Source organism: Stenella coeruleoalba, assembly GCF_951394435.1.
Source record: "Stenella coeruleoalba genome assembly, chromosome: 1".
Taxonomy (NCBI): domain Eukaryota; kingdom Metazoa; phylum Chordata; class Mammalia; order Artiodactyla; family Delphinidae; genus Stenella; species Stenella coeruleoalba.
The window spans coordinates 189,331,496-189,357,844 of record NC_137169.1 but is presented as its reverse complement, the minus strand read 5'-3'; the positions used below and the strand labels follow the sequence as shown (position 1 = coordinate 189,357,844).

The window sequence follows — 26,349 nt, the reverse complement described above, 5'->3', positions numbered from 1 at the left end:
ATTCATCACACCATGCCCGCCCCGCCCAACACTTTGCCCCTTTGGTGTCCATATATTTGTTCTCTACATCTGTGTCTCTATTTCTGCCTTGCAAACTGGTTCATCTGTACCATTTTTCTAGATTCCATATATATGCATTAATATGAGATATTTGTTTTTCTCTTTCTGACTTACTTCACTCTGTATGACATTCTCTAGGTCCATCCACTTCTCTACAAATGACCCAATTTCATTCCTTTTTATGGCTGAGTAATATTCCATTGTATATATGTACCACATCTTCTTTATCTATTCATCTGTCAATGGGCATTTAGGTTGCTTCCATGACCTGGCTATTGTAAACAGTGCTGAAATGAACAGTGGGGTGCATGTGTCTTTTTGAATTATGGTTTTCTCTGGGTATGTGCCCAGGAATGGGATTGCTGGGTCATATGGTAATTCTCTTTTTAGTTTATTAAGGAACCTCCATACTGTTCTCCACAGTGGCTGTATCAGTTTACATTCCCACCAACAGTGCGAGAGGGTTCCCTTTTCTCCACACCCTCTCCAGCGTTTGTTGCTTGTAGATTTTTTGATGATGCCCATTCTAACTGGTGTGAGGTGATACTTCATTGTAGTTTTGACTTGCATTTCTCTAATAATTAGTGATGTTGAGCATCTTTTCATATGCCTCTTGGCAATCTGTATGTCTTCTTTGGAGAAAGGTATATTTAGGTCTTCTGCCCAGTTTTTGATTGGGTTGTTTGTTTTTTTAATATTGGGCTGCATGAGTTGTTTATATATTTTGGAGATTACTCCTTTGTCAGTTGCTTCTTTTGCAAATATTTTCTCCCGTTCTGAGGGTTGTCTTTTGATCTTGTTTATAGATTCCTGTGCTGTGCAAAAGCTTTTAAGTTTGATTGGGTCCCATTTGTTTAGTATTTATTTCCATTACTCTAGGAGGTAGACCAAAAAGGATCTTGCTGTGATTTATGTCATAGAGTGTTCTGCCTATGCTTTCCTCTAAGAGTTGTATACTGCCTGGCCTTACATTTGGGTCTCGAATCCATTTCGAGTTTATTTTTGTGTATGGTGTTAGGGAGTGTTCTAATTTCATTCTTTTACATGTAGCTGTCCAGTTTTCCCAGCACCACTTACTGAAGAGGCTGTCTTTTCCCCATTGTATCTCCTTGCCTTCTTTGTCATACATTAGTTGACCACATGTGCGTGGGTTTATCTCTGGGCTTTCTATCCTGTTCCATTGATCTATGTTTCTGTTTTTGTTCCAGTACCATACTGTCTTGATTACTGTAGCTTTGTAGTATAGTTTAAAATCGGGGATCCTGACTCCTCCAGCCCCATTTTTCTTTCTCAAGATTGCTTTGGCTATTCAGGGTCTTTTGTGTTTCCATACAAATTGTAAAAATTTTTGTTCTAATTCTGTAAAGAAAGCAATCTATAGATTCAATGCAATCCCTATTCTGTTCTTTTTAACAAAATCCTGCCCTCAAGGGAAACTATTTTACCAGAGGCTAAACAACTTGGGGTTTTAGCAGAGCCCAACTGACCTGGGGGAAGGGAAATATCCAGCTCCATCCCCCTCTTCCTGTCTCACTTAAGGGTGAAGGGGTGGGAAGCAGAGAAGCACCTGAGAAAGTCAGAGCCCAGGAACACGGGCTCATGAAAAGACTGAGAGACCTAATCAGAGGATTATGGAATGCTTCTCCTCCCTGCCATGTCTTTATACCACATCATTTGGGCTCCTAATAACAGGAAGTCAGCAGAAAAGCAAATAAAGACAGCAATTTGTACTAAATTATTATGCGTTATTGGTCCCAATTCTTTATGCTCCTGTGGTATTTTATGCCCACACCCTTTTTTTTCCTGGACATATTTTATTTTATTATATGATTGTTCTACAATTATTTCATACTCCTAAGATCCATAGGATTCTAATTAAAATTATTATGAAAACATTTATAATAATGTTAGAAAAAAATTTTAATTACATACAATTCCACTGTTCTATCATATGAATCATTTTCATTTCTCTATGTTTTCTTCCAGTCTTTGTACCTATGCAGACATAATTGTTATGGCCTCAAGGTAGGCAGGGCGTATGTTTCTCTGCCCCTTGACTTTGGGCTTGGCCACGTGACTTGCTTTGGCCAACAGGATATGTGTAAATAAATGAAGACTTGAAATGTGCTTTCTTACAGATGCTCTTGCCTTCCTGTGTGCCTGTAATCCACCATGAGAAGAGTTTTCTTCCAGTAGCTGCTGTCCCTTCAATCTGGAACCTAAAGCAAACACACGTGAGCACACCTGAGCCCAGCCCACAAGCTGGAAACATGTGCAGCCAACCCACTGCCTAAGCACAGCTACCCAGGTGAGTCCAGCTGAGATCAGCTAAACAATAGTTGACATGCAGGCCCATGAGCATAAAAATAAATGCTTGTTTTTGTAAGACACTGAGTTTGGGAATAGATGTAATACAGTAGAAGCTGACTAACAGAAAGTTTGTGAGTAGAGGTGAGCTGCTGCTATAACAAAAGTGTAAAAAAATTGGACTGGGAAGCAGGTGGCCCAGAAACTGTTATAAACTGGAAAATGATGACGTTTTATATAGTGGTAAAATATTTGATAAAACTGTCACCTGTAGTTACTGGAAAGGCAAGTAACTAATGAAATGAGGACAAAGTTTTAAGGCAGACTGTTGGCTGTGGACTAGCTGTTACTAGTTACATTTGATAAAGTACTAGAGTAAAGACAGCTACGAAATGAGCTGAGAAAAAACTGGCCAGATTTCAAGCAGAGATTAGAGGGAATATAGAGATCACAGAAATTGCAGAGTCGGGAAAACGAAACTATTTCCCATCAAATCACAGGAGTGGCTATTAAAACACAGACTCGAGAAAAAGACCAAATCAAAAGTATGGCTCTTTTTAAGACCTTGGAAAGGACTAAAGTATCACAGAGCAGATCCTTCCAACTACACAAAAGGACCACTAGAAATATCAAAAAGCTTGGCCCAGAAGCCTGAAGTGCCCCACATTTCCTTAACTGTGTCGAGAGAGAGAGAGAGAGAGAGAGAGAGAGAGAGAGAGAGAGAGAGAGAGAGAGAGAGAGAGAGAGAGCGCGAGCTTATCCCCCAAAGAGCGGTAGGTGTGTCTTTGGACACATGATGCAGATTGTAATCAAATACTTAGAAAATTCACAAAGTTTTTAGGAGGGCTGTGTTTGCAAAAGGTGCCTCACAAACCCAGAGTATAAAAACAAAAAAAAAAACAACCCCGAGGGTGTTCACAATGAATAAGGATCTGTGAGCCTCTATATTTTAGAGGCAGGGAGCAGGTTGAGAAGGCCACTCTGCCACCTAGATGGGCATGCTCCCCTATGGCCTCTTCAGAAGAGGTTAAGGAGAATGATGGAAAGTGAAGGACCTCCCAGAGTGTGGAGCCATAGTGGTAAAGGACATGAGCTTCGGAGTCGCTCCCAGAAGCAGACCCAGGGCCTAACCAAGAGACATTCCCAACCCCCCAGGACACTGAAACCTGACAACACTTGCCTACTGGGCTTTCAGGATTGCTATAAATATGACTGCTCAGGGCTTCCCTGGTGGTGCAGTGGTTGAGAGTCCGCCTGCCGATGCAGGGGACACGGGTTCGTGCCCCGGTCCGGGAGGATCCCACATGCCGCGGAGCGGCTGGGCCCGTGAGCCATGGCCGCTGAGCCTGCGCGTCCGGAGCCTGTGCTCCGCAACGGGAGAGGCCACAGCGGTGAGAGGCCCGCGTACCGCAAAAAAAAAAAAAAAAAGAAGACTGCTCAGCCTCTTTCAAATCAAAGTGTTCATTGTGGTTATCCTGTCCCTGTGCTCTCATTCTCTACAGGGTGTGCAGAGCTGGGGAGGAGGGTAACTTGCCTTCTTAAATCACAGCTCTCCTGATCAAGCAGACCTGATGTAGTCATGAAAATCTGGACTTGGAGCCGATGCTGTGAATAGATGAGACTTGGGGGTGGAGATGGATCTTGGAATGGGTGTGAGTATATTTTGCACAAGGGAGGGTCATGAATAATTTTGCAGATTGAATTATTGTTTCCAATGATTTATCCCTTGTGGTAGTATTATACAGTGACACCTACTATGGACTGAATTGCCCTCTAAAAATTCATATATTGAAGCCTTGCCCCTCAACGTGACTTTATTTGGACGTGGGGTCTTTGGGAGGTAATTACGTTTAAATGAGGTTGTAAGAGTGGGTCCCTAATTCAATAGGATTGGTGGCCTTATAGGAAGAGGAAGAGAGAAGGAATTCTCACTCTCTTTCCACATGTAGCACTGAAGAAAGTGCATGGGAACACACAGTGAGATGGCGGTCTCCTACAAAGCAAGAGAAGAGGCCTCAGAATGAAACCTACTTTGCCAGCACCTTGATCTTGGACTTCCCGGACTCCAGAACTGTGAGAAATAAATGTCTGTTGTTTAAGCCACCCCATCTATGGCATTTTGTTAAGGTAGCCTGGGCAGACTGAGACAACACTCCTACCATGGCCTCATGGTGGAGAGAGAGTATTTCTCCAGCTCTTGACTTTGGGCCTGGCCATGTGATTTGCTTTGACCAACATGTTAGTGGTTATAATATGAGCAGAGGATTGACATGTACTTACACAGTGGGGCTCGCCTCTTTTGCTCAAGTGATCAGCCTGGTCCCATCTCCCAAAACCTAGTGGTTTATATTAAAAAGTATTTATTTTCATGTTCACTGGTCTTTAGGCCAACTATGGATCAGATGATCTAGGCTGGGCTCCACTGGCAGCTCTGCTTCAAGCAGTGAATTTGTTGGGCTTGGTTCCAGGCTGTGGGTTGAGTTAAGGTCAGATCCACATGTGGTCCAGAGACCAGGCTCAAGGAGCAGCTACCCAGGGAAAACTCTTCATAGCCAACCATTGGAGTATCAGAGGCAAGCCCCGCTGTGCAAGCACAGGTCATTTCTCTGCTCACATATGTCCACTAACATCCCATTGTGCAGCAAAAGCTGACAGCTACATTATTTGAATTTTGAGACTACATTTTCTCAAACAGTGTTGTTGAGGACAGTATTATATCATTCAGTTTCCCTTATACAAGACACATGAGAAACTGACCTAGCATTCACTGCTAGGGAAGAATTTGTTTTCTGCCAAAGAACTAGTTTGCTTTTTCCTTTCCAGTAAAAAGACTCTTCTGAATGTAGAGAGAAGAGAAAACTAAATACACACAAAAACGTATGTGGGAAAATTACTTTGAGGATTATGGTATTACTAAGATCTCAGGAAAATCCTGAACTACAATAGATCATAAGTAATCTCAAAGGACAAGGGGCATAAGTAATCTCAAAGGACATAGGGCATGAAACCATGCCCTATGAGGAACTATTGAAGAAAACAGGAACATTTAGGGGAGATTTGAAGGAACAAAACAGAGGTTTTTAAATATCAACAAGGCTGTTATGTTAGATTTGTTTTGTGTCACCTCAGAGGCTGAGACTAGGAGCAATAAATGAATATTATAGAAGAGAACGAGAGAGGGTTGTAGACATAACATATAAACTGAGAGATAAGAAGAACCAGCATGAATGGGCTGTACTGAGCTCAACTCCACTGGTGTAAAGGAAACTAGCTATTGAATTGTGTCATCTATGAGGATAAAGGTAAAGTAGGAGATTTGCCATAGCCTTATCTGCAAGTTAAAGATAAGTAGCTTCCCTATTTAAAGAAGCCCTAGCCAGTCTGACATGTGAAGAGCTTGGAAGTCATCCCTCCTATTTTCACAAAAAGGAAAAAAAAAAAAAAAAAAAAAAGCTGAACAAACTGAAAATCAACAAGTCTTAGATACATCAGGGAATTGAGGTTGCAGGACAAACTGCTACCCCGAAAACTGGAGAGACAGACAAATATGGAGGATTATAGTTTATTAGAAGCAGAAGTTGCAGCTGGAGCCTTGCAGGAACATGTAAAGGGCAATTGACTAATTATTGGCGACTGGGCCCCGACTAGCTTAAGAGATAAATTTGCCTGGCAGCCCTCACAATTTCCTGAGTTTTATGTCCAGGAGGCTCACCAGGTTCTCAGGGTGAATATGGGAGAAAAATCCCTTCATACATCCAGAAGGGGAAGGGGAAAATTAACCATTTTTAAATAAGCCCAGCGTGCTCTGTTCTCCTTAACAAAAGCCTGCTTTTAAGGAAAACTTATTTTAACAGAACTTAACCAACTCGTGTTTTACCGGAGCCTAACTGACTTGGAGGAAGGGAAAAACCCAAGTCCAACTTCTTCATCGTGTCTCAGTTAACGGGGAAGGAGGAAAAAACTGAGAAATACTTGTGAAGGTCATAGCTCAGGAACACAGTGAGCTATCCAAAGAGATGTGTGTCACTTTAGGGCTAAAAAAAAAGGGGGGTGTACATTCTCCATTTTCTCTTTCCTCTTCACTCTGATGGATGAAGAAAATCACAAGGCCTGCGGGTGTGGCAGAGCCACAAGATGGAAGGAACATGGGTCTCTAAATCACAGCATGGAGGAGAGTCACCTGTGGACCAGGAACACCCACAGAGGACTGTTACATAAATGAAAGATAAATTTCTATTGTTTGAGCCTTTATACATTTGTGTGTCTGTTTGTAGTCTGTACAGTGTGCCCCCCTTATCCATGGTTTCACTTTCCACAGTTTTAGTTACCCATAGTCTACCATGGTCTGAAAATATTAAATGGAAAACTCCAGAAATAACTCATAAGTTTTAAATTGTGCACTGTTCTGAGTAGCATGATGAATTCTTGCACCATCACCCTCCATCTTGCCTGGGACAGTGAATCATCCCTTTGTCCAGCATATCCTGCCCATTAGTCACTTAGTAGCCATTTCAATTATCAGACTGATTTGTCTCAGTATCTCGGTGCTTGTGTCAAGTGGTACTTATTTTACTTAATAATGGCTCCAAAGTGCAAGAGTAGTGATGCTGGTAATTTGGATATGCCAAAGAGAAATCACAAAGTGCTTCCTTTAAGTGAAAAGGTGAAAGTTCTCAACTCAATAAGGAAAGTAAAAAAATCATATGCTGAGGTTGCTAAGATATGGTAAGAACGAATCTTCTATTCATGAAATTGGAAAGAAGGACAAAACCCATCCTAGTTTTGCTGCTGCACCTCAAACTGCAAAAATTATGGTCACGGTGTATGATAAGTGCTCAGTTAAGATGGAAAAGGTATTAAATTTGTGGGTGGAAGACATGAACAGAAAATGATCCAGTACTAACTGTGGTTTCAAGCAGCCACTGGGGGTCTTAGATCATGTCCCCTGCGAACAAGGGGGGACTACTGTACTACACTCAGTACTACAATTCTCTTTGCTTTTTTTCTAGAGAGACCTCTACCTGTTCCTTAATCCTCTGAGTTTCTCTAACAACACACTGCCTCTCCAGGAACCTTTTAACCCTTCCAAGAACTGTCCGGAGCAGGGTTTCCCTTACCATTTTATCAAGATCTCCCAGGAATAGTTTCAGGCTTTACTGGGAATATGAATGTAGAGGTCATATCTTGATCTTCCTCTGAGGTGCCAGAATCCCAGGGAAGAGAAAGATACAGCCAGCAGTTGCATGCCCTCCCCCCATTTGGTTCTTTATGTCTCCACTCCCAATCTCGGATTCTCTTGTGCACATATCTGAGGATTTCCACCATGAAATGGCAACTCTCCTTTCCCCTGCCTCAGAGCATCCCCATGAGGGCCAATGATGGGAGCTCTAAGTCCAAGGCTGCCTGTTGTCACTGTCTCAATGAGCTTTCACCACAAAAGGGCTACCTAACCAGCCTCCTGAGGACTCAATAGCTTAAAACAAAACAGCGACCTCTTCTCATGTTCACAGGATGGCTGTGCAGCACAGGTCTCATTCTGGAGCCCAGGCTGGAGGGGCAGTGACTAACTAGGCATGATTTTGTCATGGCAGAGGACAAAAGCTACCGGAGAGATAAGTGAGAATATGTGAGACCTTCTAGGACCCATGTTCAGGACTCACATGTAGTCACTTCCACCTACATTCAATCGGCCAAAGCATGTCACATGGCCATGCCAAGTGAAGGGGCATTGAAGTACATTCTGCACAACTGAGACCTCAGCAAGGTGTGCTATGTAACAGCAGGGTGTACTACCACAGAAGCACAAAGAAGCAAGACCATTAATTCAATCTACCACAGTCCCTGAGAGATGGAGCCATGGGGGCCAGTAGCTATGCTGTCTGAGGGCCATGGAGTCTGTACTGAAGCTCAGAAATGTGTATGAACCAGCAGACACTACAGTTCAAGAGGCATTTTGTGGGAGTTGGGCTCTTTGGAATCCCTATGGTTTGTGTATTGCAAAAATTCAACAGAAGGAAAGATGAAGTCAGACCAATCACATTAAAGAACTACCATGTTGATGCCATGGGTGTTCTGTTCATAATTGTTAACCACTTACTAACAGATATCCATCCTACCTAAGTACCAAAGCCATGCACCATTTCAAAGACTAGCTTCAGTCACTCCCCATTCAGACTAAGCCAAAGTCTTACGGAGAAAGGAATCACTGAATGATAGAGGTGAGGGGAAGCTCAGACAATAACTAGCTCAACCCCCTCTTTCTGAAGATGAGGAAACTCAGGCAGAGACAAGTGATGTGACTTAGCCACAAACATGGATGTCTGCAGTGTATTGTGCTGACCCCAGCACTTTGTTCCTATGAGTAAGTCGTGTTAGCAGTTGTGGACTTCTACAAAGGTGGGCCTGTGACAGTCATTGAGATCATGGGGCTGTGGGTTCAAAGTCAAGAATTCAGGTGGGACACTGTTGGTTGGCCTCTTCCCAGGGAAAACCTAATCAAAGCAGCATGAGAACAGTGGGGCTCTCAGAGCCTAAAACCCTAGCATAATATTCCTCTTTGGTTATCTCATAACCCGTATCAATACTTTTTTTGTAAGAAGGTGAGCTGTCAGCAGTGCCCCTAGTACTCTTCTCCTTCCTGACTCCCTCACCTTTCCATTTGAACCAGCCATTTTCTCAGAAAAGATGGGAATGTCAATCAATTTGAGCTAAGATGTCACACTTGCTCTAAAAATGTTAACTTTATACACAAAAAGAATTGTGCATAAAAACAAACAAAAAATCCTAATATCTACCTCTCTCCCAGTATTTGAATTGACTGCTCTCCATCGATTAGACCTCTTTGGTCTTGGTCTTTGGTTGTCCGCCATAATTACACTTCAAAGATGCGACTGTCATACTATATTTTATATATTGAGAGCTCCACAGTTCCACTGTAGCCTCTCCACGGCAGAGAGAAACCAAAGTCACATATAAATAAATATAAGAATGGCGACAAAAACTTGGAGAAATCTTTCCCTGCAGGCACTCAGTTCTCAGGGACAGTCTGAAAATGTTGACAAAATTCTCTCCTTGACCAAATTTTAGTCAGGCTCCTCTGAACCCTCTTTTCCACTAGGCCTCTACATGGGACACATACACACCCCCTCCGGTCCTCAGCCCTCCCAGCACAGAGAGAGCCCCCCCACCCTGGATATCTGATCAACCTGGCTTGCCATCAGCAAGCATCCCGTTAAATCGGTTTAGCAAGAGTCCCTCCACCCTTCTTGTCTCCTCTTAGTATTCCACCCACTGACCTCCTCACTCCCAGGTGGGTGATAATTCCCCAACTGGTCTTTGCTGTATTCAGAGTTGAGCCGGAGAGCTCAGCTCTATTGCGATAGTCTTGCCAGCTATCTCAATAATCCCGAATAAAGTCCTACTTTTCCGCTTTAACAATTGTCAGGATAATTTCTTCTTTAATGAGTTCCCAACAAAAATACCAAACCCGGGATCTTTTTCTAGAATGAGAAGCGATTCAGGGCTTCTCCGCTCACTTTTGTTGTATTGTCCACAGAGCTGCACGCAAATTCTTTGAACATTTTGGAGAAGATCCTGCTTTAGAGTTACTTCCTCCATGGCATTACACACTTGGGATTTAACACGCAACAACTACAAAAATCAGGAAGTTCCTTCAACATGTATATTACGTACGAAGTTCTGAACATATGCCTGCCAGAATATGCATGCTTCTCGAAAGATCCTAGACCCCTCCTCACTCCCCCCAACCCCCTCGCTGGTCTACTCTTCATAACACATTCCTTGAAGCATGCCTTAGAGTGCCTCGAGTGCTCGTCCAAGCAAGTGCAAAGCAGTGGTTCATGCAAATAAGCGCATGAACGTGTGCACCCAGGCTACATTCAGTTCAAACATAAATCCGGGCTCTTCCTGCCTCATCTATGCCGAGGTCGCACATGGTGCACAGGAAACTGCACCAGGGGAAGCAGAGAGGGCAGAGAGCACTACTCCGGCCAGCGAGGCGGAGCCGGGCGGAGGGTCGGGAGCTCAGCCAAGAGGAGCGCGCGGCGCGGACCGGCCGGAAGCCACGCCGGGAGGAGGGTCGGGAGCTGGCGCGGGCGCCGTCCCCCGGCGCCGCCGCGGCCCGCTGACATCAGCCGCGCTCCTCCCCTCGCCTCCCAACACCCTCAGCTCCCGGCCGGACCCTCCCTCCTCCCACCACGTGTCCTCCCCGCTCCCTCCCGAGGGGCCGCGCGCACGGGAAGCCGGAGAGACGGAAAGGATGGCGCTGTGACAGCCGGGCCGGAGCCCTCGGCGTCTCCACCGCGGCCCCGGCCCACGCCCCGGCTCTCGGCCCGGCGGTGAGTGCGCGCGGGCGGGCGGGGCGGGGGCCGGGGGCGGCATGGCCCCTCCCTCGGGCCCCCGGCGGTCGGGCCGCGGCGGGGGCGGGGGGTCCCGAGGCTGCAGCTGCAACTGCCGCCGCCACTGCCTTTGTTGCGGGCCCGCCGGGGAAGGCAGGCGGCGCCGGCCCCGGCCGCTCGGCAGGTGCGCTGGGGCCGGGAGCGGGCCAGGCGGGGAGATGGGCCGGGCCGGGCGCGGGCAGGGGGGCGGCAGGAGCGCTCCCGGCGCGGGGCCGCGGAGAAAGGGAAATGGGACAAGATGGCTGGAGAAACCGGAGCGCGCCCGGGGGCGCGGCAGCGGCGGCGGGCGGGGCGCCGGGCGGGTGGGCGGTGGCGGGGCAGAGGATACCTCTTCGCCTGCACCTTCGCCGCGGGGCGGCGCCCCCACCCCCCCATCTCCCTCCCGGGAGCCGGCGGGGGAGGCCGCGGCCAAGTTCGAGCCCCAGCTCCAGGGATCTGAAGCCTGTTCCACCCGCCCCAGACCTATCCTGCCGCATTCGCCCGTCCTTTTTGAAAATATCGAAGGAGCAGACTTTGAACTCCGGAAGGATCTTTTCTTTGGAAGCCCGGGAGGATGCGGCCCACAAGATGCGCGCTCACTCCACACCTAGGAATTGCCCGCGCCCCTAGAGGGCAGGAGCGCGGCCCTTTGTACTGGCCTAGGAGCTGGGCGAGAGATATTTGCAGAAGAGAATTTGCGGCCCAGAGGCAGCGAGTCTTCCCGGTGGCGGTGGGCCCCAGAGCCTGGCCCCAGCTGATTTCTGCACCTTCCTGCGTGTCCAGGCATTACCCCTCACTAAGGATCACCGACTCCTGGGCTTGGAAAGTCGCTTATGGCAGAACCGTCTTATTTTCTGACCTGGCTTATGGACAGAACCTTTGAATCTGGAAAATCCAGGTACTCTGGGCCACCCAACCTCCTGATGCTGAACTGGCCCTGTAGGAACAACCCAGTTGAGCGAGTGTTCCATCTGTGTTCAAATGCCTTCATTGAAAGGAAGCCAATACCGCTGCCTTGCTGCCAATTCCATGTTTGGGTGGCACTGGCTGTGAGAAAGTTCTGCCATTTGATGCACTCTTTAAAACCTCTTCCTGGAATGTTTACTCAGTGGCCTGCTCTGCCTTTGGGTCTCTACAGAACCAGTCTGGTCTGTCTTACACAGATAGCTTTTTAAACATTTGAAGGCAGCCAGGTATGCTATCTGCCTGCAACCCTCTTCTTATCATAATTAAATATGTCACCTTCCAGCTTCCTGGTGCTTTCCCTGAAACCCTTCCTCCCCAGGCCTGGCCCTGTCCCCTTCCATTGTTGCAGCTGAACTGTGCTTGGGGCTAAAAAGGTTTGTGTAGCCTGAGCTGCCCCCATCACAGACTTTAAAGAGTTCACACTAGCACCTGATTTTTCTGAACTGAATCTTGCTTACAGAGATGGAGTCCACAGCCTACCCTCTCAATTTGACCCTGAAAGAAGAGGAAGAAGAAGAAGAGATTCAGAGCCGGGAGCTGGAGGATGGCCCCACAGATATGCAGAAAGTCCGAATCTGCTCAGAGGGCGGATGGGTAAGTAAGAAGGTGTGGAGTCCACACACAGCTGTGAGGGGCAGGCCTGGGAGCCAGGCTTGTATTAAGTCTCTTCCTCAAGCAGACATAGGAAGTAAAAATAGCCTAGCCCAGCCCGGTGTGTTTGCATTCCTGAGAAAACAGTTCTGTGGCTTTAAAAGGCACAGCGAAGAATGGAACTGGTTCTGGGAACAGTCCCTTCAGGCACGCAGCTTCAAGCACACCATCAGGATCGGGAGTCCAAGAGGCCACGACCGTGTCTGTCTGCTGTACCCGTGGATTCCCTATATCCTGCTCAATGCCAGGCACCTTGTAGACACCAACTAAATCTCTGCTGGCCTAGGTGAAAGAAAAATTGTCCTGGCATTTGTTAAGATGATAAGGAAGACTATTCAGGACTATTGAGATAGGTTTCAAGACTGTCACAATAGGGGAGAGAGATCGGGCTCAGCAAGTGGGGATTTATAGCCAAGGAGCAGCGCGGAGGGCTCAGTGGTTGGAAAATTACTAAGAGGAGACATCCACGGTGGAGGGTTCTTTCTAAACTGACTTAGCAGGATTCTTGCTAAAACTGGTCTGGGCAGACTGAGAACCGGAGGGGGGTGTGTATGTGTCCAAGATAGAGGCCTAGTGGAGAAGAGGGCTCAGAGGAGCCTGGCCAAAGTTTGGGTGAGGAGAGAGTCTTTATCACCTACCGCTGGTTGAAGGGAACCATTTAAACCATTTAAGTAAGTCTTGGGGCACTGAACTGACGTGAGGAGAGCTTTATGGGACGAGGCCAGTTGACACAGGAGAGAGCTGCATTTCCAGCTGGTCCTGGATGGAGGGGTTGCGATAGTAGGCAGCAGTGAATAGGGAGCATATCCAAACAGCATAGTGTGATAGAATTAGAGTAAACTTATAAAAGTGTAAATGCAACAGATATTAGTAGTCATCGTTATGTACATTATTCACAGTACTTACTGGGCTTCATGATAATTGGGCATGAATGGTAAACATTTTAAAGAAGCAACAAAATGACATTCCTTTTCTCTGCTTAGTTTTCCACTGTGTATGAATGTCATCGGTATACATATCCTTTGTTTCCAGTGAGAGATCTGTATTCATAGAATCGTAGTCCTTCCAAACTATCCAGCCCCGCTCCGCTCCCACTGCATGGGGTGCAGCAAGGTTATCTATTTTGCTCCTAGGATACACATGTACGCTGACATTTGTTCTTAAAAACACCTCTTGAGCTGGAACCTTAAAAGTACTGCATTTTGTTGTATGTATGTTATACTTCAATTAAAAATATTTAAAGCAGTACGACACCAGGCTCTGGGTTTTCTCATCTAGCTATGGAGCCTGGATTGCATTTGTCTCTTCAGCCCACCCTGGCCTCCTCCCCAGTTCAGATCCATGCAGCTGGGGAGATTTTGGAGAGCAGGCGTCCGTCCTATCTAGCCCTGAGCAAGAACTCATGGCTTTGAGGCTGCATTGGCCAACCGAGAACATCTAGACAGAATGGAGAAGTGCGCAAAGCAGGTGCAGCAGAAGCACACATAAGAGTGTATTGGGACAACACAGAGAGGAGCAAGGTGAAGCCCATGCTTGGCTGGGAAAGAAGGAGGTAACCAGAGGAGCTGGAGGAGGGGGACTGGCATGTGTGGCACCCAGGCAGCCTGCCATCCATCCGCAGCTACTGAGCACAGTGCTGGGTGTTATTAAGGCAAGATCCCTAGTCTCGCGGGGGTACTAGTCTTGTGAGGAAGATAGGGAAGTAAATATAATTAACTGCACAGTATTTGGAGTTCTGTGGGGGAAGATGGGCTCTCCTGCAGGCTGGAGAAGGCAGGCAGGGACCTGGTTGAAGCAGTAGGCAGTTTTGCCCCCAGCCCCATCCCTCCCAGGGACGTCTGGGTGGAGACGTCTTTGGTTGTCATGACTCGGGGTGGGGCTTGGGGAGTGGGAGATCCTACAGGCATCTCCTGGGTAGAGGCCAGGGATGCTGCTACCCATCGGTGATGCACAGGACAGCTCCCACAACGAAGAATTATCTGGCCAAACATGTCAGCAGTGCTGAGGTGGGAAAACCCCTGCTCTAGAGCATTAAAACTAGGGGAGGAAAAGAATCGAATATGCATTTTGGTTGTTGGGGATTGTGTTAGAGTGATCAATAAAAGCTTTTCCAACCAAAGAATCAGGCTGTATATTAGGGTAATATTTCGTGGGAGAACTGGAGTAGAAATCCAATTTCAAGTAGAAAAAAGGGAAAGTGTACTTTGAACCAAGCCTTCGGCCTAGGTGGAACCAGCCAAGGGAAGGGAGGGTCTTGCCCTCCAGGCAGCCAGAAGCAAAAGCACTGGAGAGGAAAGCTCGTGTGTGCAGAGTCCGGAGCAGCTCCTGCAGCTGGAGCCCGCAGTGGAGCCCGGGAGTGGAGGGGATAGGCGAGAGAAGCAGAGGGGGCCAGGGGACCGAGCCAGCCCTGCGGGGGAGTGTGCTGCGCCCAGGAGTCTGAGCTCCCTCCCTAGCAGCTCTGAGGGAGAAGTCCTCGGCTCATCTTTCTAAGGGACGTTAGCATTTGCTGCCGCCACCAGGCAGAGGCCACTTGGCCTAAGTGGCCTGCCGAGAAAGCACGGGCTTGGGAGTCCGACTTGCTAACTCTGTGACCTTGGGCAAGATACTTATCAGCCCTGTTTCCTCACCCATAAAACTGGGGTGGTGATCCCCGTATCCCTGTAGTATTTAAAGGATTCAATAAGGTAACACATTTAACCACGTAAGAGGGAGTGCCCTACACAGTGCCTGGCATACAGCAGGCGCTCTATCAGTGCACCGGTCCCAGCCCCCTAAGTGCTGTCTTCGCTGGGTGCAGCGAGCCTGGGCAGCATGTAAGTACTCTAGGACGGTTACCCTTGGAGATAAGCGTTGGAATGCCAGCTCGTGGGACCGAGTGAGGCAGCACACACAAGCTGAAGGAAGAACACCTGTCTGATGAGTCCTTGACCTTCTGAGGGAAGGGAGGAAGGCGGGGATCGAGGGCCTCTACCTGTGAGGCCAAGCAAGGGTGTCCAGGGGTTGGATGGCGGCTGCCTGATTTCTGAGTTTGGCCCAGGGCTGGCCCTGTTTACCTTCTGCTGTGCTTGGCTAGATAAAAGGCCTCTGTGGAGAGAGGGGAGGCCTGCACAGCAGGGCCTGGCTGAAGGCTTGCTCAATTCTCACAGAAGGTTGCTGTGAGGAGAATTCCTAAGCCACTGCACTGCGCGCCTCTGGAACATAATGTGGGCTTGTCTGAGGATCCTCCGGGGCTCAGTCCTAAATGAGAGGAGATGAATCCAGCCTCAGCCTCCAGCTGCCTTCTCACCACTCCAGGGCTGCTGATATATTTACCAGGCCCAGGACGTGTTACCTTTTACAAGGATCGACGTGGGTAGCCCCTCTGCAATGACAGGCATAGCCAGTCCTGTGTCCTGTTTTATCAGCAAAGGGAAAGGGCCTATAAATAGGTATGGCCTAGATCTGGAATTTCCTAGGGAGAGAAAAGGCCAAAGGGAGAGTTGTTTAAAAGCCTGGGAAGTGGGATGGGGTGGGATGGAAAATTCCTGGCTGCCTGGCTTTCCAGATTGATGGAGTCTGAGCGGAGCCCAGAGACCAATCCGTTTGTACCTCCTGGTATTTGACACTAGGGATTTTTGTCCATTCTTACTCCAAAGAGTAAGTTCAGTCTTGTGACAGATACATTTTAAGGATTATTTGAAACTATTCCAAGCGGAATAAGAGACGTCCAGGGGTTATTTGCTTAAATCTTTGATTCAAAGAACACATTTTTAAGGGATTACTACCTACAGGAAGTATTCTAGGCTTAGGGAAACAAAACGGAATAAGCCCAGGTTCTGCCCTCAGTGAGCCAATATTCTAGTGGAAGAAGCAGACAGGTAAGCCAAGAGGACTCTGCAGTGTGATAAGTGCCACCAGAGCCTTCAGCCCAGAGCGTCACAGGGCACACAGCCTGGGTTGGGACCAGTTTCCCGGGGAACAGGATGTCTGGGCTGAGTCTTGGAAGGTGGGTGGGTGTCAGCCAGGCCAAGAATGGGGAGGACCTCCGAGGCAGCAGAGCACCATGTGCGGACACACAGAGGGTGCGAGGATGGTTTGTTCAGGGAACTGCAGCAGCTCAGTACTGCCGAGTGTGTGCAGGGTGGGAGCGGAGGCCTGCCAGTTGGTGACCTGGGAGACCCCTCTGCCCTCTGTGAGGGCGGGAGCCTTGAAGTCAGACAGTGCTGTGTCCCACTCTCAACCCTGCCGTTGTTGGCTGTGTGACTTTGGGTCAGAAACGGGGCTGCTCTGAGCCAGTTTCCTCCTTAATTAAATGGGGCTGTGGGGGGAATAAGGGAAGCAGTTACAGGGCCTTTCCTAGGAGGTTCTCCCTGTGTGGAAGGGGCTGTGATCGGGGGGAGGGACGAGGTGGGCTTCGTGCATAAGGAAGAAGGGCCAGGAGATCTAGATGATTGATGGCCGGGGGCCTGAAGAAGCTGCAGGTGGTGCAGACACTGAACTTTTGTAAGCAGATGGAAAACAGTACTCTGATCCCCCAGGCCCTAGATTCAGCTATGGGGAGTAGCTGTGAAAGCAGCAGCCCAGATCCCTTACCATTGAATACGATGAACTTTGGAGTAGGATTTTTAATGACTGAAGGAAAGCACATAGTAAAAAGAAAAGCAGAGAGTTGAACAAGAGGGGGTCGGTCTGGGTGCCTTGGCTGCGTTTGGCTGCTCAGGCACCCCTGTCCCACTGGCCCATGGGGATGGGGAGGTAGGTGAGCCGGGAGCGGGCAGTAGAGCGCTCTTCTCTGGCCTTAGGGCTTCCTGCTGCGGGTCTAGGCACGGAAGCAAAGCAGTCTGCTCTAGTATCTCGTTACATACATTGAAGCTCTAATTAGCCCTTCTGTCCTCCTCCTCGTGGATTGGAAAAGGCCAGCTGAAGCCCCTTCTCTCACTGGCCCCTCCCTGGCAGCATTGGGTTCTGAGTCAAAAACCGGGGCTAGTGCCCTGCAAATGGAGACTAGTGCCCAGGAGGCCCCCAGCACCCTCCTGGGCTGAGGATCTGTGACCAAGGGAGAGAGCAGGGTTGTGTTGGTGGGGCAGCTGTCTCGGGGTGTTTCCTCGAGCGTGGTTGGTTCTGGCTCTGGATGGGGGCTGAGCCGTGATCGGCTCTCCCTGCTATATGTGAGGATCCAGTGTCTCCCAACCAGTATGGGGGACTTTTCTTCTCAAGGTGCTGCTCTCCTAATCTGTGGATGCCGGGGGAGGAAAGCACTCAGCAGGGCACGGGAGACCTTGTTTTTGTCTTGGTGTTGCTTCTCGGAGGAGCCGTGTGACTCAGGACAGACGTTTCCCCGGGCCCAAGCCCTCGCCTGTGAGATGCGGGTGTGTGATCTGTGTCTGCATGTGCCTACTAGTCGTTGAGAAAGGCCTGTTCACTGTTGCAGGTGCCAGCCCTATTCGATGAGGTGGCCATATATTTTTCCGATGAGGAGTGGGACGTTTTGACGGAGCAGCAAAAGGCCCTGTACCGGGAGGTCATGAGGATGAATTATGAAACTGTCCTGTCCCTGGGTAAAGCTTTGTTTTCCTTTGTCTCCTAGAAGCTCTGAGCCCAGAGAATTGTTTCCACGTCTCTCTTCTCTGGTGTATCCAACATCCCTCTCTCCTGAACTTGGAGTCTGTCCCCTCAATGCCTGTGCCCATTTAATTTCCTGTTTTTGATTTAGGCAGGATATACATATTGTGTCCTTCTACTCAGCGGCTTGTGCCAGCTCTCAGAACCATCCTCATTCAACCCAGGCATTCTCATCAAAAAAAGAAAAAATAAGACATAATCTAAGAAATGTCACCATGGGTCTGGGCCTGTGCTTCATATGTTCCTTAGGAGGGAAGGCAGGCCTCATTGTTACCCTGTCAGCCGTAGAAGCTTGGGGACATATCCTCAAAGAATCCTTGCTCCCTTCCCAGCATTGATATCCATATTATTGGAATGTAACCATATTATTAGAATGTAACCATTTGGAGGGATCTCCCCATTTGCTCATATGGGTACCAGAGTGCTCATTAGATCCGTGGCTGCACCCACCCACTTCCCTGCTAAATGCAGTTCCTTTTTGTTGTTGCTAGTACATTAGCAGAGATTCATACATTCCCTTGGACAGACCTATTTCCCATCATATTTTTTCTTTAAGTATCCCTGAGCCCTTTCCCCCCACCTTTCATAAATCTGCATATTGAGAAGACTGTGGTGGGGTGGGAGTGGAGGGGAGGGTTTCTTAAGTATTATAAAGTACTTATTTTGGCAGTGTTTCAAGACAGTAACACACAGCTGTTACCTGTTCTATTTCCTATAAACAGAATTCCCATTCCCTAAGCCCGACATGATCACTCGGTTGGAAAGGGAGGAGGAGTCTCAGAATTCTGACGAATGGCAGTTCCAGGGAGGAACCTTTGCAGGTACTATGATTAACCCAATTCAACATCCATCCAATGGGAGAATAATGAAGATGAATTTTAAGTTTCCAGGTACATTCTGTGGGGTATTTAAGAGTAAGGCAAGGTTGTGAGGCAGAAAGATTATGGGCTTTGGAGTTTCAGAATCTCCTTTCCTATGCTATGTGACCTTAGGCGACTTCATCCACCTCTCTGAGCCTCCATTTCTTCACTTGTCGACTGTCAGTAATAAGTCTCAACATGCACCTTTGTATGCAGGTGAACCAAAGTGAAGTTTGTGTGGCTTTGCTCCAGCGCACATCCTGGGTGCCTCGGTGGCACACCACACACCTCTGAAAACTAAGGAAAATAGTGTGACGAAGCATGCATCCAGGGTTATTCACTTGGCTTCCTGTCTCCTTAATCTTGGATAGAAAAAGCAATAGCAGCTGTAGTACATACTTGAGCAAATATGTCTAAAGAAGCACTCAGTCTTTTATCAAGAAATATAGTTAGAGGGCAGGAGTTGGAAAAATACAGCTTCCCAACAGCCTGAGTGGTTTGATTTGCCTTCTCTCTATAAGTAATAGTTTAACATGCTGTACTTCATTGATTCCAAGACATGTCTTTCCCTCATCACTTTAACATCTCTGCAGTTGAGAATGCCTCTTAAAATTGATGGCATGCTATAGTTTCACTAGTAGCTTTTTCTTTTCTTAATGGCATGTAATGGTGCACCTTGCAATTGACGGCATCTTAGTTTTGGTGAGATATGGTAATTTCCGTGAGTCGTGTTCAGCTTCTGTGGCCACCTTCTGAACAGAAACATACAGTGAAACCCAGTTCTGACAGTGGTATGCAAGAACCATACTTCTGCCTGATAAGCTTAACTTTGCTAAGTGTGGTATTGCTATAGATTTTCTTGGTTTAAGGGATATGATTCAGCCCATGATGATACAAATTCTGTAATATTACGTGGTAATATGGGTTATAATTGGCTTCTCGTCCAGGTAAAGGTTATTTTGACCCAAGCGTGGCCCACACAGCTGGTATGTGATCCAAGCTTGTTGCCTGTATTCAGTTTCCAGCTCTGCCACTTCCTAGCTCAGCTACCTTGATGCATTACTTAATTTCTCTAGACTCACGTGCAAAGAAGAAATAAACAGTTATTGTGAGAATTAGATGGGGTAATCTATGGGAATTGGCACGGGGGTAAGGACTTCGTGTTATCTGTTATTAGAGCTACTGCTTTTAGTGAGTTTGAGATTAAGGCATTCTTGGTATTTCGACCAAAAAAAGGAAAAAAAAAATCAGGGAATGAGCCAGAAGTCATTTTACTTACGGGCACTATCTTTGCCCCTCCCTGTCTGTCTGCCAGAAAATGAAGAATCTGACGTGAAGCCCCCAGACTGGGTGGGCCCGATGAACACGGCCTCCCAGTTTCCGCAGCCTCAGCACCTGGACGGCTATGGCCTCCGTCTGCCTCGGGACATCACAGAGCTGCCCGAGTGGGGCGAGGGGTACCCCTTCTACATGGCCGTGGGCTTCCCTGGGTACGACCTCTCGGCAGACGACCTGGCCGGGAAGTTTCAGTTCAGCCGAGGCATGCGCCGCAGTTACGACGCGGGGTTCAAGTTAATGGTGGTGGAGTACGCCGAGAGCACCAACAACTGCCAGGCGGCCAAGCAGTTCGGGGTGCTGGAAAAAAACGTCCGCGACTGGCGCAAAGTGAAGCCGCAGCTGCAGAACGCCCACGCCATGCGGCGCGCCTTCCGGGGCCCCAAAAACGGGCGCTTCGCCCTGGTGGACCAGCGCGTGGCCGAGTACGTTCGATACATGCAGGCCAAAGGGGACCCCATCACCAGGGAGGCCATGCAGCTGAAAGCTCTGGAGATTGCCCAGGAGATGAACATTCCGGAGAAAGGGTTCAAGGCCAGCCTGGGCTGGTGTCGAAGAATGATGCGAAGGTATGACTTGTCTCTGCGGCATAAGGTACCGGTGCCCCAGCAGCTGCCGGAAGACCTGACCGAGAAGCTCGTCACCTACCAGCGGAGCGTCCTGGCTCTGCGCAGGGCACACGACTACCAGGTGGCTCAGATGGGAAATGCTGATGAGACGCCCATTTGCTTAGAGGTGCCCTCGAGGGTGACTGTGGACAACCAGGGTGAAAAGCCCGTCTTGGTCAAGACGCCAGGCAGGGAGAAACTGAAAATCACCGCCATGCTTGGTGTCTTGGCAGATGGGAGGAAGTTACCTCCGTACATCATTCTGAGGGGCACATACATCCCCCCCGGGAAGTTCCCCAGCGGCATGGAAATCCGCTGTCACCGGTACGGATGGATGACGGAGGACTTGATGCAGGACTGGCTGGAAGTGGTGTGGAGGCGGAGAACCGGTGCAGTGCCCAAGCAGCGAGGGATGCTGATCCTCAACGGCTTCCGGGGCCACGCCACTGACTCGGTGAAGAGCTCCATGGAAAGCATGAACACCGACATGGTCATCATCCCGGGGGGCCTGACCTCGCAGCTGCAGGTGTTGGATGTGGTGGTCTACAAACCCCTGAATGACAGTGTCCGGGCCCAGTACTCCAACTGGCTCCTGGCGGGGAACCTCGCCCTGAGCCCCACGGGGAATGCCAAGAAGCCGCCCCTCGGCCTCTTTCTGGAGTGGGTCATGGTGGCATGGAATAGCATCTCAAGCGAATCCATCGTCCAGGGGTTCAAGAAGTGCCACATCTCCAGCAACTTGGAGGACGAGGATGACGTCCTGTGGGAAATCGAGAGCGAGCTGCCAGGAGGAGGGGAACCGCCCAAAGAGTGCGACACTGAGAGCCTGACAGAGAGCAACTGAGGGAAAGCCAAGGTAAGCAGTCAGAGAAACCGCCCAGCGCCTACCCTGAGGGACGTGTTGGGTTCCACAGACACCTTTTCTCTTGCCATTATTTTCCTCTGTTTCCAAGAACTCTTCGAGCCCACAGTGCAGTGCTGTAGGTGACAGGCCGTCAGCCTTTTCACCTTTATGTGAAACTGGTTGCTTGGCTTATTTCTTGGGTACTTTGTATAATGCATGAAGTGAACAAGGAGTGAGCTCCCAGAACACTTAATCTGAGAGCTGTAATTATCGCTGAAATTATTTGGGCCTGAAAGCGCGTAGTCTGACATGGCCCCGATAAGAAAAAGTTTTGTCTGCAAAACCAAAATTTTTCTTCCCCTTGTAAATCGTGCTGAACATTTAGGGCCAGTGTGTGTACCTGATTCACTTGGAGCGGCCGTGCTCACCTTGGCTAGCCTGTAGGGCTGGGATGTAAGGACGCATGTGCCTTTGGACTGTGTACCCTGGGCCTCGGGTCTCCGTCCTGGGGTGGTCTGCAGTAGCCCAGTGGGGAAGGAAAGAAATAGCTTATGCCTGCTTCTCCCTGGGAGTTCAGAAGTGTGTTTTAAACCATCATCTCATTCTCATGACATTCACATGGAGTGAACAATTATAATAATTTCACAGACGTTTGAAGGGTGATATTTTTAAATTGAAACTGCACCAAAAAAAAAACAATGCTTATCTCGGACTACAGTGAGTAAAGTCTAAGGACTAAGGACCACAGGCCCGAGAATTTTCAGTTGAGTATAGAAGGGCAACAGCTTTAAAAGGAAGTGGGGGGCTTCCCTGGTGGCGCAGTGGTTGAGAGTCCGCCTGCCGACGCAGGGGACGCAGGTTCGTGCCTGGGTCCGGGAAGATCCCACATGCTGCGGAGCAGCTGGGCCCGTGAGCCACGGCCGCGGAGCCTGCACGTCCAGAGCCTGTGCTCCGCGATGGGAGAGGCCACAACGGTGAGAGGCCCGCGTACCGCAAAAAAAAAAAAAAAAAGGAAGTGGGGAGTGGGGGGCTACCAGATATCACTAGTGGAGCGAGCCTCCCCACCCGGACCCCTTGAGAGAGAGTGAACGACCACCTACAGTGGGCAACATACAGAGAGAACAGACATTTCATTTTACCTTCTTGTTCTCATTTCCCTAATTGTCAGTTCATTTGTTCCTCCAGACAGTGTTTAATATGAAGACAGCACTCCTTTTACGGAGGACCTAAAAGTATCTTGACGGTTTTTCTTTCCTTTAAAGTATAATTAGGTATTTCCATCCTACTTGCTTCTTTCTCCAAATGAAATGCTAAGAGAAATCTTCTGTTACACCACCCCCCTTCATGCTGTGTAAGTTGAAGAGTGACTTATGTCTCCTTCCCTGCCCCCAAATCAAACTGTACTCCTAACATTGAACCGCAGTGTTATTCTGAGACCCCTAGAATTACAGAGACAAGGAGAAGTTCTTACTTTTACAGTCGAAATCACGAAAATTGCTTTTTCCCCTCATGTTCCCTTATTCTTCCACTCCGTGAATTCAGCCTCCCTTTTCTGCCAATCATTACACTGCCTCCACTGGATTATCAGACTTTGAATTAGAGTGACTTTTTATCCTTTTTACCTTCCCGCCCCCCCTTGTTAGATAACATTTTTATGCATTTTTAATTTTCTAAGCTATTTGCTACCCAAAGGACTGGATCAAAAACCGCCAGAGGGCTTCCCTGGTGGCACAGTGGTTGAGAGTCCACCTGCCAATGCAGAGGACACGGGTTCGTGCCCCGGTCTGGGAAGATCACACATGCCGCAGAGCGGCTAGGCCCGTGAGCCATGGCAGCTGGGCCTGTGCGTCCGGAGCTTGTGCTCCGCAACGGGAGAGGCCGCAACAGTGAGGCCCGCGTACCGCAAAAAAAAAAAAAAAAAACCCCGCCAGAAGAGGAAAGAGAAAAAAACAATGCCGGGCTACAGCTATGTACGTAGGCATTTATGTCCGATCCCAACCACTAGCTTTGGCTCATCTTGACAGCCACAGTTCTCTGTACAGCCGCCCTGTTTTTGAGCTGAGGAAGTGCCAGAAGTAGACAGGGATTCTCATCGAACAAGGCATTTTGGAGGCGACGTGGGCATAAAACGGCCTCTTCTCATCTGTTTGGAAATCTGACTAATCTGTTCTTGAAAAGTTATACAATGTCTAAAATCCAAGGGTTAACTCACACTTAGGTTCTCTCTGTTTTCCAGCAAATGAACTGTATTTGGAACAGCTGAGGAGGAAAATCCTCAAGATTTCCTCGCAGCATAGGTACACAGGGAGCAGCAGGAAAAGGCCATGGGGCTCAGAACAGCCCAGGTCCGGACAGCAGCCTGAGCATCCTGTCTTGGGACACCGCCCACCCTCGCCCCACGTCCATGAGGTGTCAGAAAAGTCTAGGACCCTTCACTTCGTCAGAGACATGATTAGAAAAGAAACTGCTTCTGCCTCATTTCTTGTTTTAGAGATTACTCCATGTGTCCATCAAAAGAAACCTGTAGATAGGAATGAACAAAGGTATTTCCTGGAGAAGAGGCCATTTGTTCAGCGCCAATAAGAGACTCATCATACGGGCCCAACTCCACTGGTATTTTCTGTGGAGAAAACCTCAAGTCAATGTTTTTTCTTCTGCCTTTAAAAATGCTTCCATCAGTAGAACCTGTCCCCACACAGGTCAAGACTGCAGAGAAGGCTTTGTAGAAATGGTCATTTATGTACACCTGCTACTTACACATTCCTCTTTTGGAAAAATGAGATGCTAATAACAACAACAAAATTCAGACGTACTGGCCTGATGCCAGCAGATGGCTTTTCTGTAGACAAACTAGGTTAGTGTGGAAGATACAGATTAAAATAAACTATGCCGTTTCATTTATCTTCCCAATCTGGTTGGCAGCTAGACTTTTCTAGGGTCTCATTTAATGGCCCTGTTTTTCATTATTATTATATTTAATGATAGGGTAGCATTTAGTACACAAGCTCTTCTGTTTCTCAGGCTGCCTGCAAAAGTCACCATAAATTATCTGCTGTCTACATGGTACAAAGCTCATTGACTCATCTGATACTTGTTTTGTTAATTCCGATTCCTTTAATGTTTTTATCGCAAGGGTGGTGAGAGGGCGTGGGTCTTTGGCCACAGCTGTTTGAAGACTTCTTCTATCTTGCAGAAACAGGTGGGAGGTCTTTGAATTTTTACACTAAAGTAATGTGCATTCCCCACATACGTTGAGTGTTATGAAAACATTCCTTCAAAGCTACCTGTGCTACGAAAAATATGCCAGAACCTCACAGACAAAGCCATTGTTAGAAATGTCATTCCAATGTCAGATCTGGTTAACAGGCTACCATAACCACTTTTCCTTCCTGTCGACCCAGCTCATTTGTATATTATACTGTTCTTGGCATTTTGAAACACCTATTTCTACTCAGGTACTCATTTTCCTATTAGTGATTCACCTTCCTCATTTTTTAAAACCAGTTTTCCTCTAAGAGGGGAAATTTCACTTAACTTCTGGTATCTGAATAACTTTCAATGTTTGAATCATTTCCCCATTTGCTTTTACCTGTACTGTATTCTTTGTCATCTCAAACGGCATCTAAATCCAGCTACTTTTCATTCCAGAAGTTTTCATTCCCTCCAATTACACTTAATTTATCCTCCACTATCCTGGTTCCTGGCCCTTTCCTCTTTATGTCCTATTTTACTTGCTTTGGGAGCTTAAAGGATTTTATAAGACCTAATTTTTGGTTCCTGCATTGGAGCCATAGTTGTCTTGCAGGGAAGAGTAGAAAATGGGTTCAACTCCTGTTTCATTCTACCAACACCTCCTTGAGTCTCATCGTCAGCTGATAGATGATGCCTTACAGGTTGCTTAGCACTGGAACTTCCCTAGAGGAATGGCTCTACTGTCAGGGTTTTTCTGGGCTCATTCTTCCACTGACTTTATTATGATCTATGCCTAACAGAGCCCCAGTACAACTATTTTGCAGAATGGCTATTACCCTAGAGTTACTATAGCACATATTGAGACATAGTTGTACTCCCCAGTAGATAGGAACTGACTCCGACAATAAACTTTGATAATAAAGACAATAGGCTCTGGTGGTTTTATTTATCTGCTAGCCTTGTGAAAAGTCACATTTCAAACTCTTCATTTACACTTTATTCTCCACTCAGTTTGGTACCAATATATTACACCCTTGAAATAAAAAAGTCTGTTCATGGGATGGCAGTGTAAGTAATGTTGGTGTCTTTAAAGACAAATGTTACATGTGGTTTTAAACTGGCTTTTAAAGGTGGGGGAAAGGGCCCTGGCAAAAATAACTTTTTCCCTCAATCAGTCATGTTTTGGATGCTCACAGGAAAAATCACACGAAGGAAATTCATAAAGGGATATTAATTTTAAAAGGATGGAAACATGCAGCTTGATGAACAGAAAACTTGTGTCCTGTTTTCATAAATTTCTCTCAAAATGAAAGTATGATGAACCTAGATGCCCTTTCACGGTGTGCTTTTAGTCTTGACAATTTACCATGCCTGTAGATTCAATTAAATATTAATCTACTCTCCAAGAATAATCTAGACATTTTTCCTTTTTTAAGCCGTGAGAATTAAATGCTGAACCAATCTGTTGGCCACAGCATCTAAGTTTGACCCCGAAAACCAAGCTTCCTTACCATTATTCAAACTGGAGG

General features: G+C 47.7%; 1 protein-coding gene across 1 annotated transcript; it reads left to right on the top strand.

The window, feature by feature from the left end:
- The first annotated feature begins 10,736 nt into the window (after positions 1-10,736).
- POGK (pogo transposable element derived with KRAB domain) lies at positions 10,737-26,316 on the top strand. Its single transcript, XM_079922254.1, has 6 exons — positions 10,737-10,908; positions 12,190-12,323; positions 17,791-17,917; positions 18,704-18,802; positions 20,157-21,640; positions 23,865-26,316. Exons 2-5 carry the CDS (start codon positions 12,192-12,194, stop codon positions 21,626-21,628), a joined length of 1,830 nt encoding a protein of 609 aa, XP_079778380.1. The 5' UTR covers positions 10,737-10,908; positions 12,190-12,191; the 3' UTR covers positions 21,629-21,640; positions 23,865-26,316.
- The last annotated feature ends 33 nt before the right edge of the window (positions 26,317-26,349 follow it).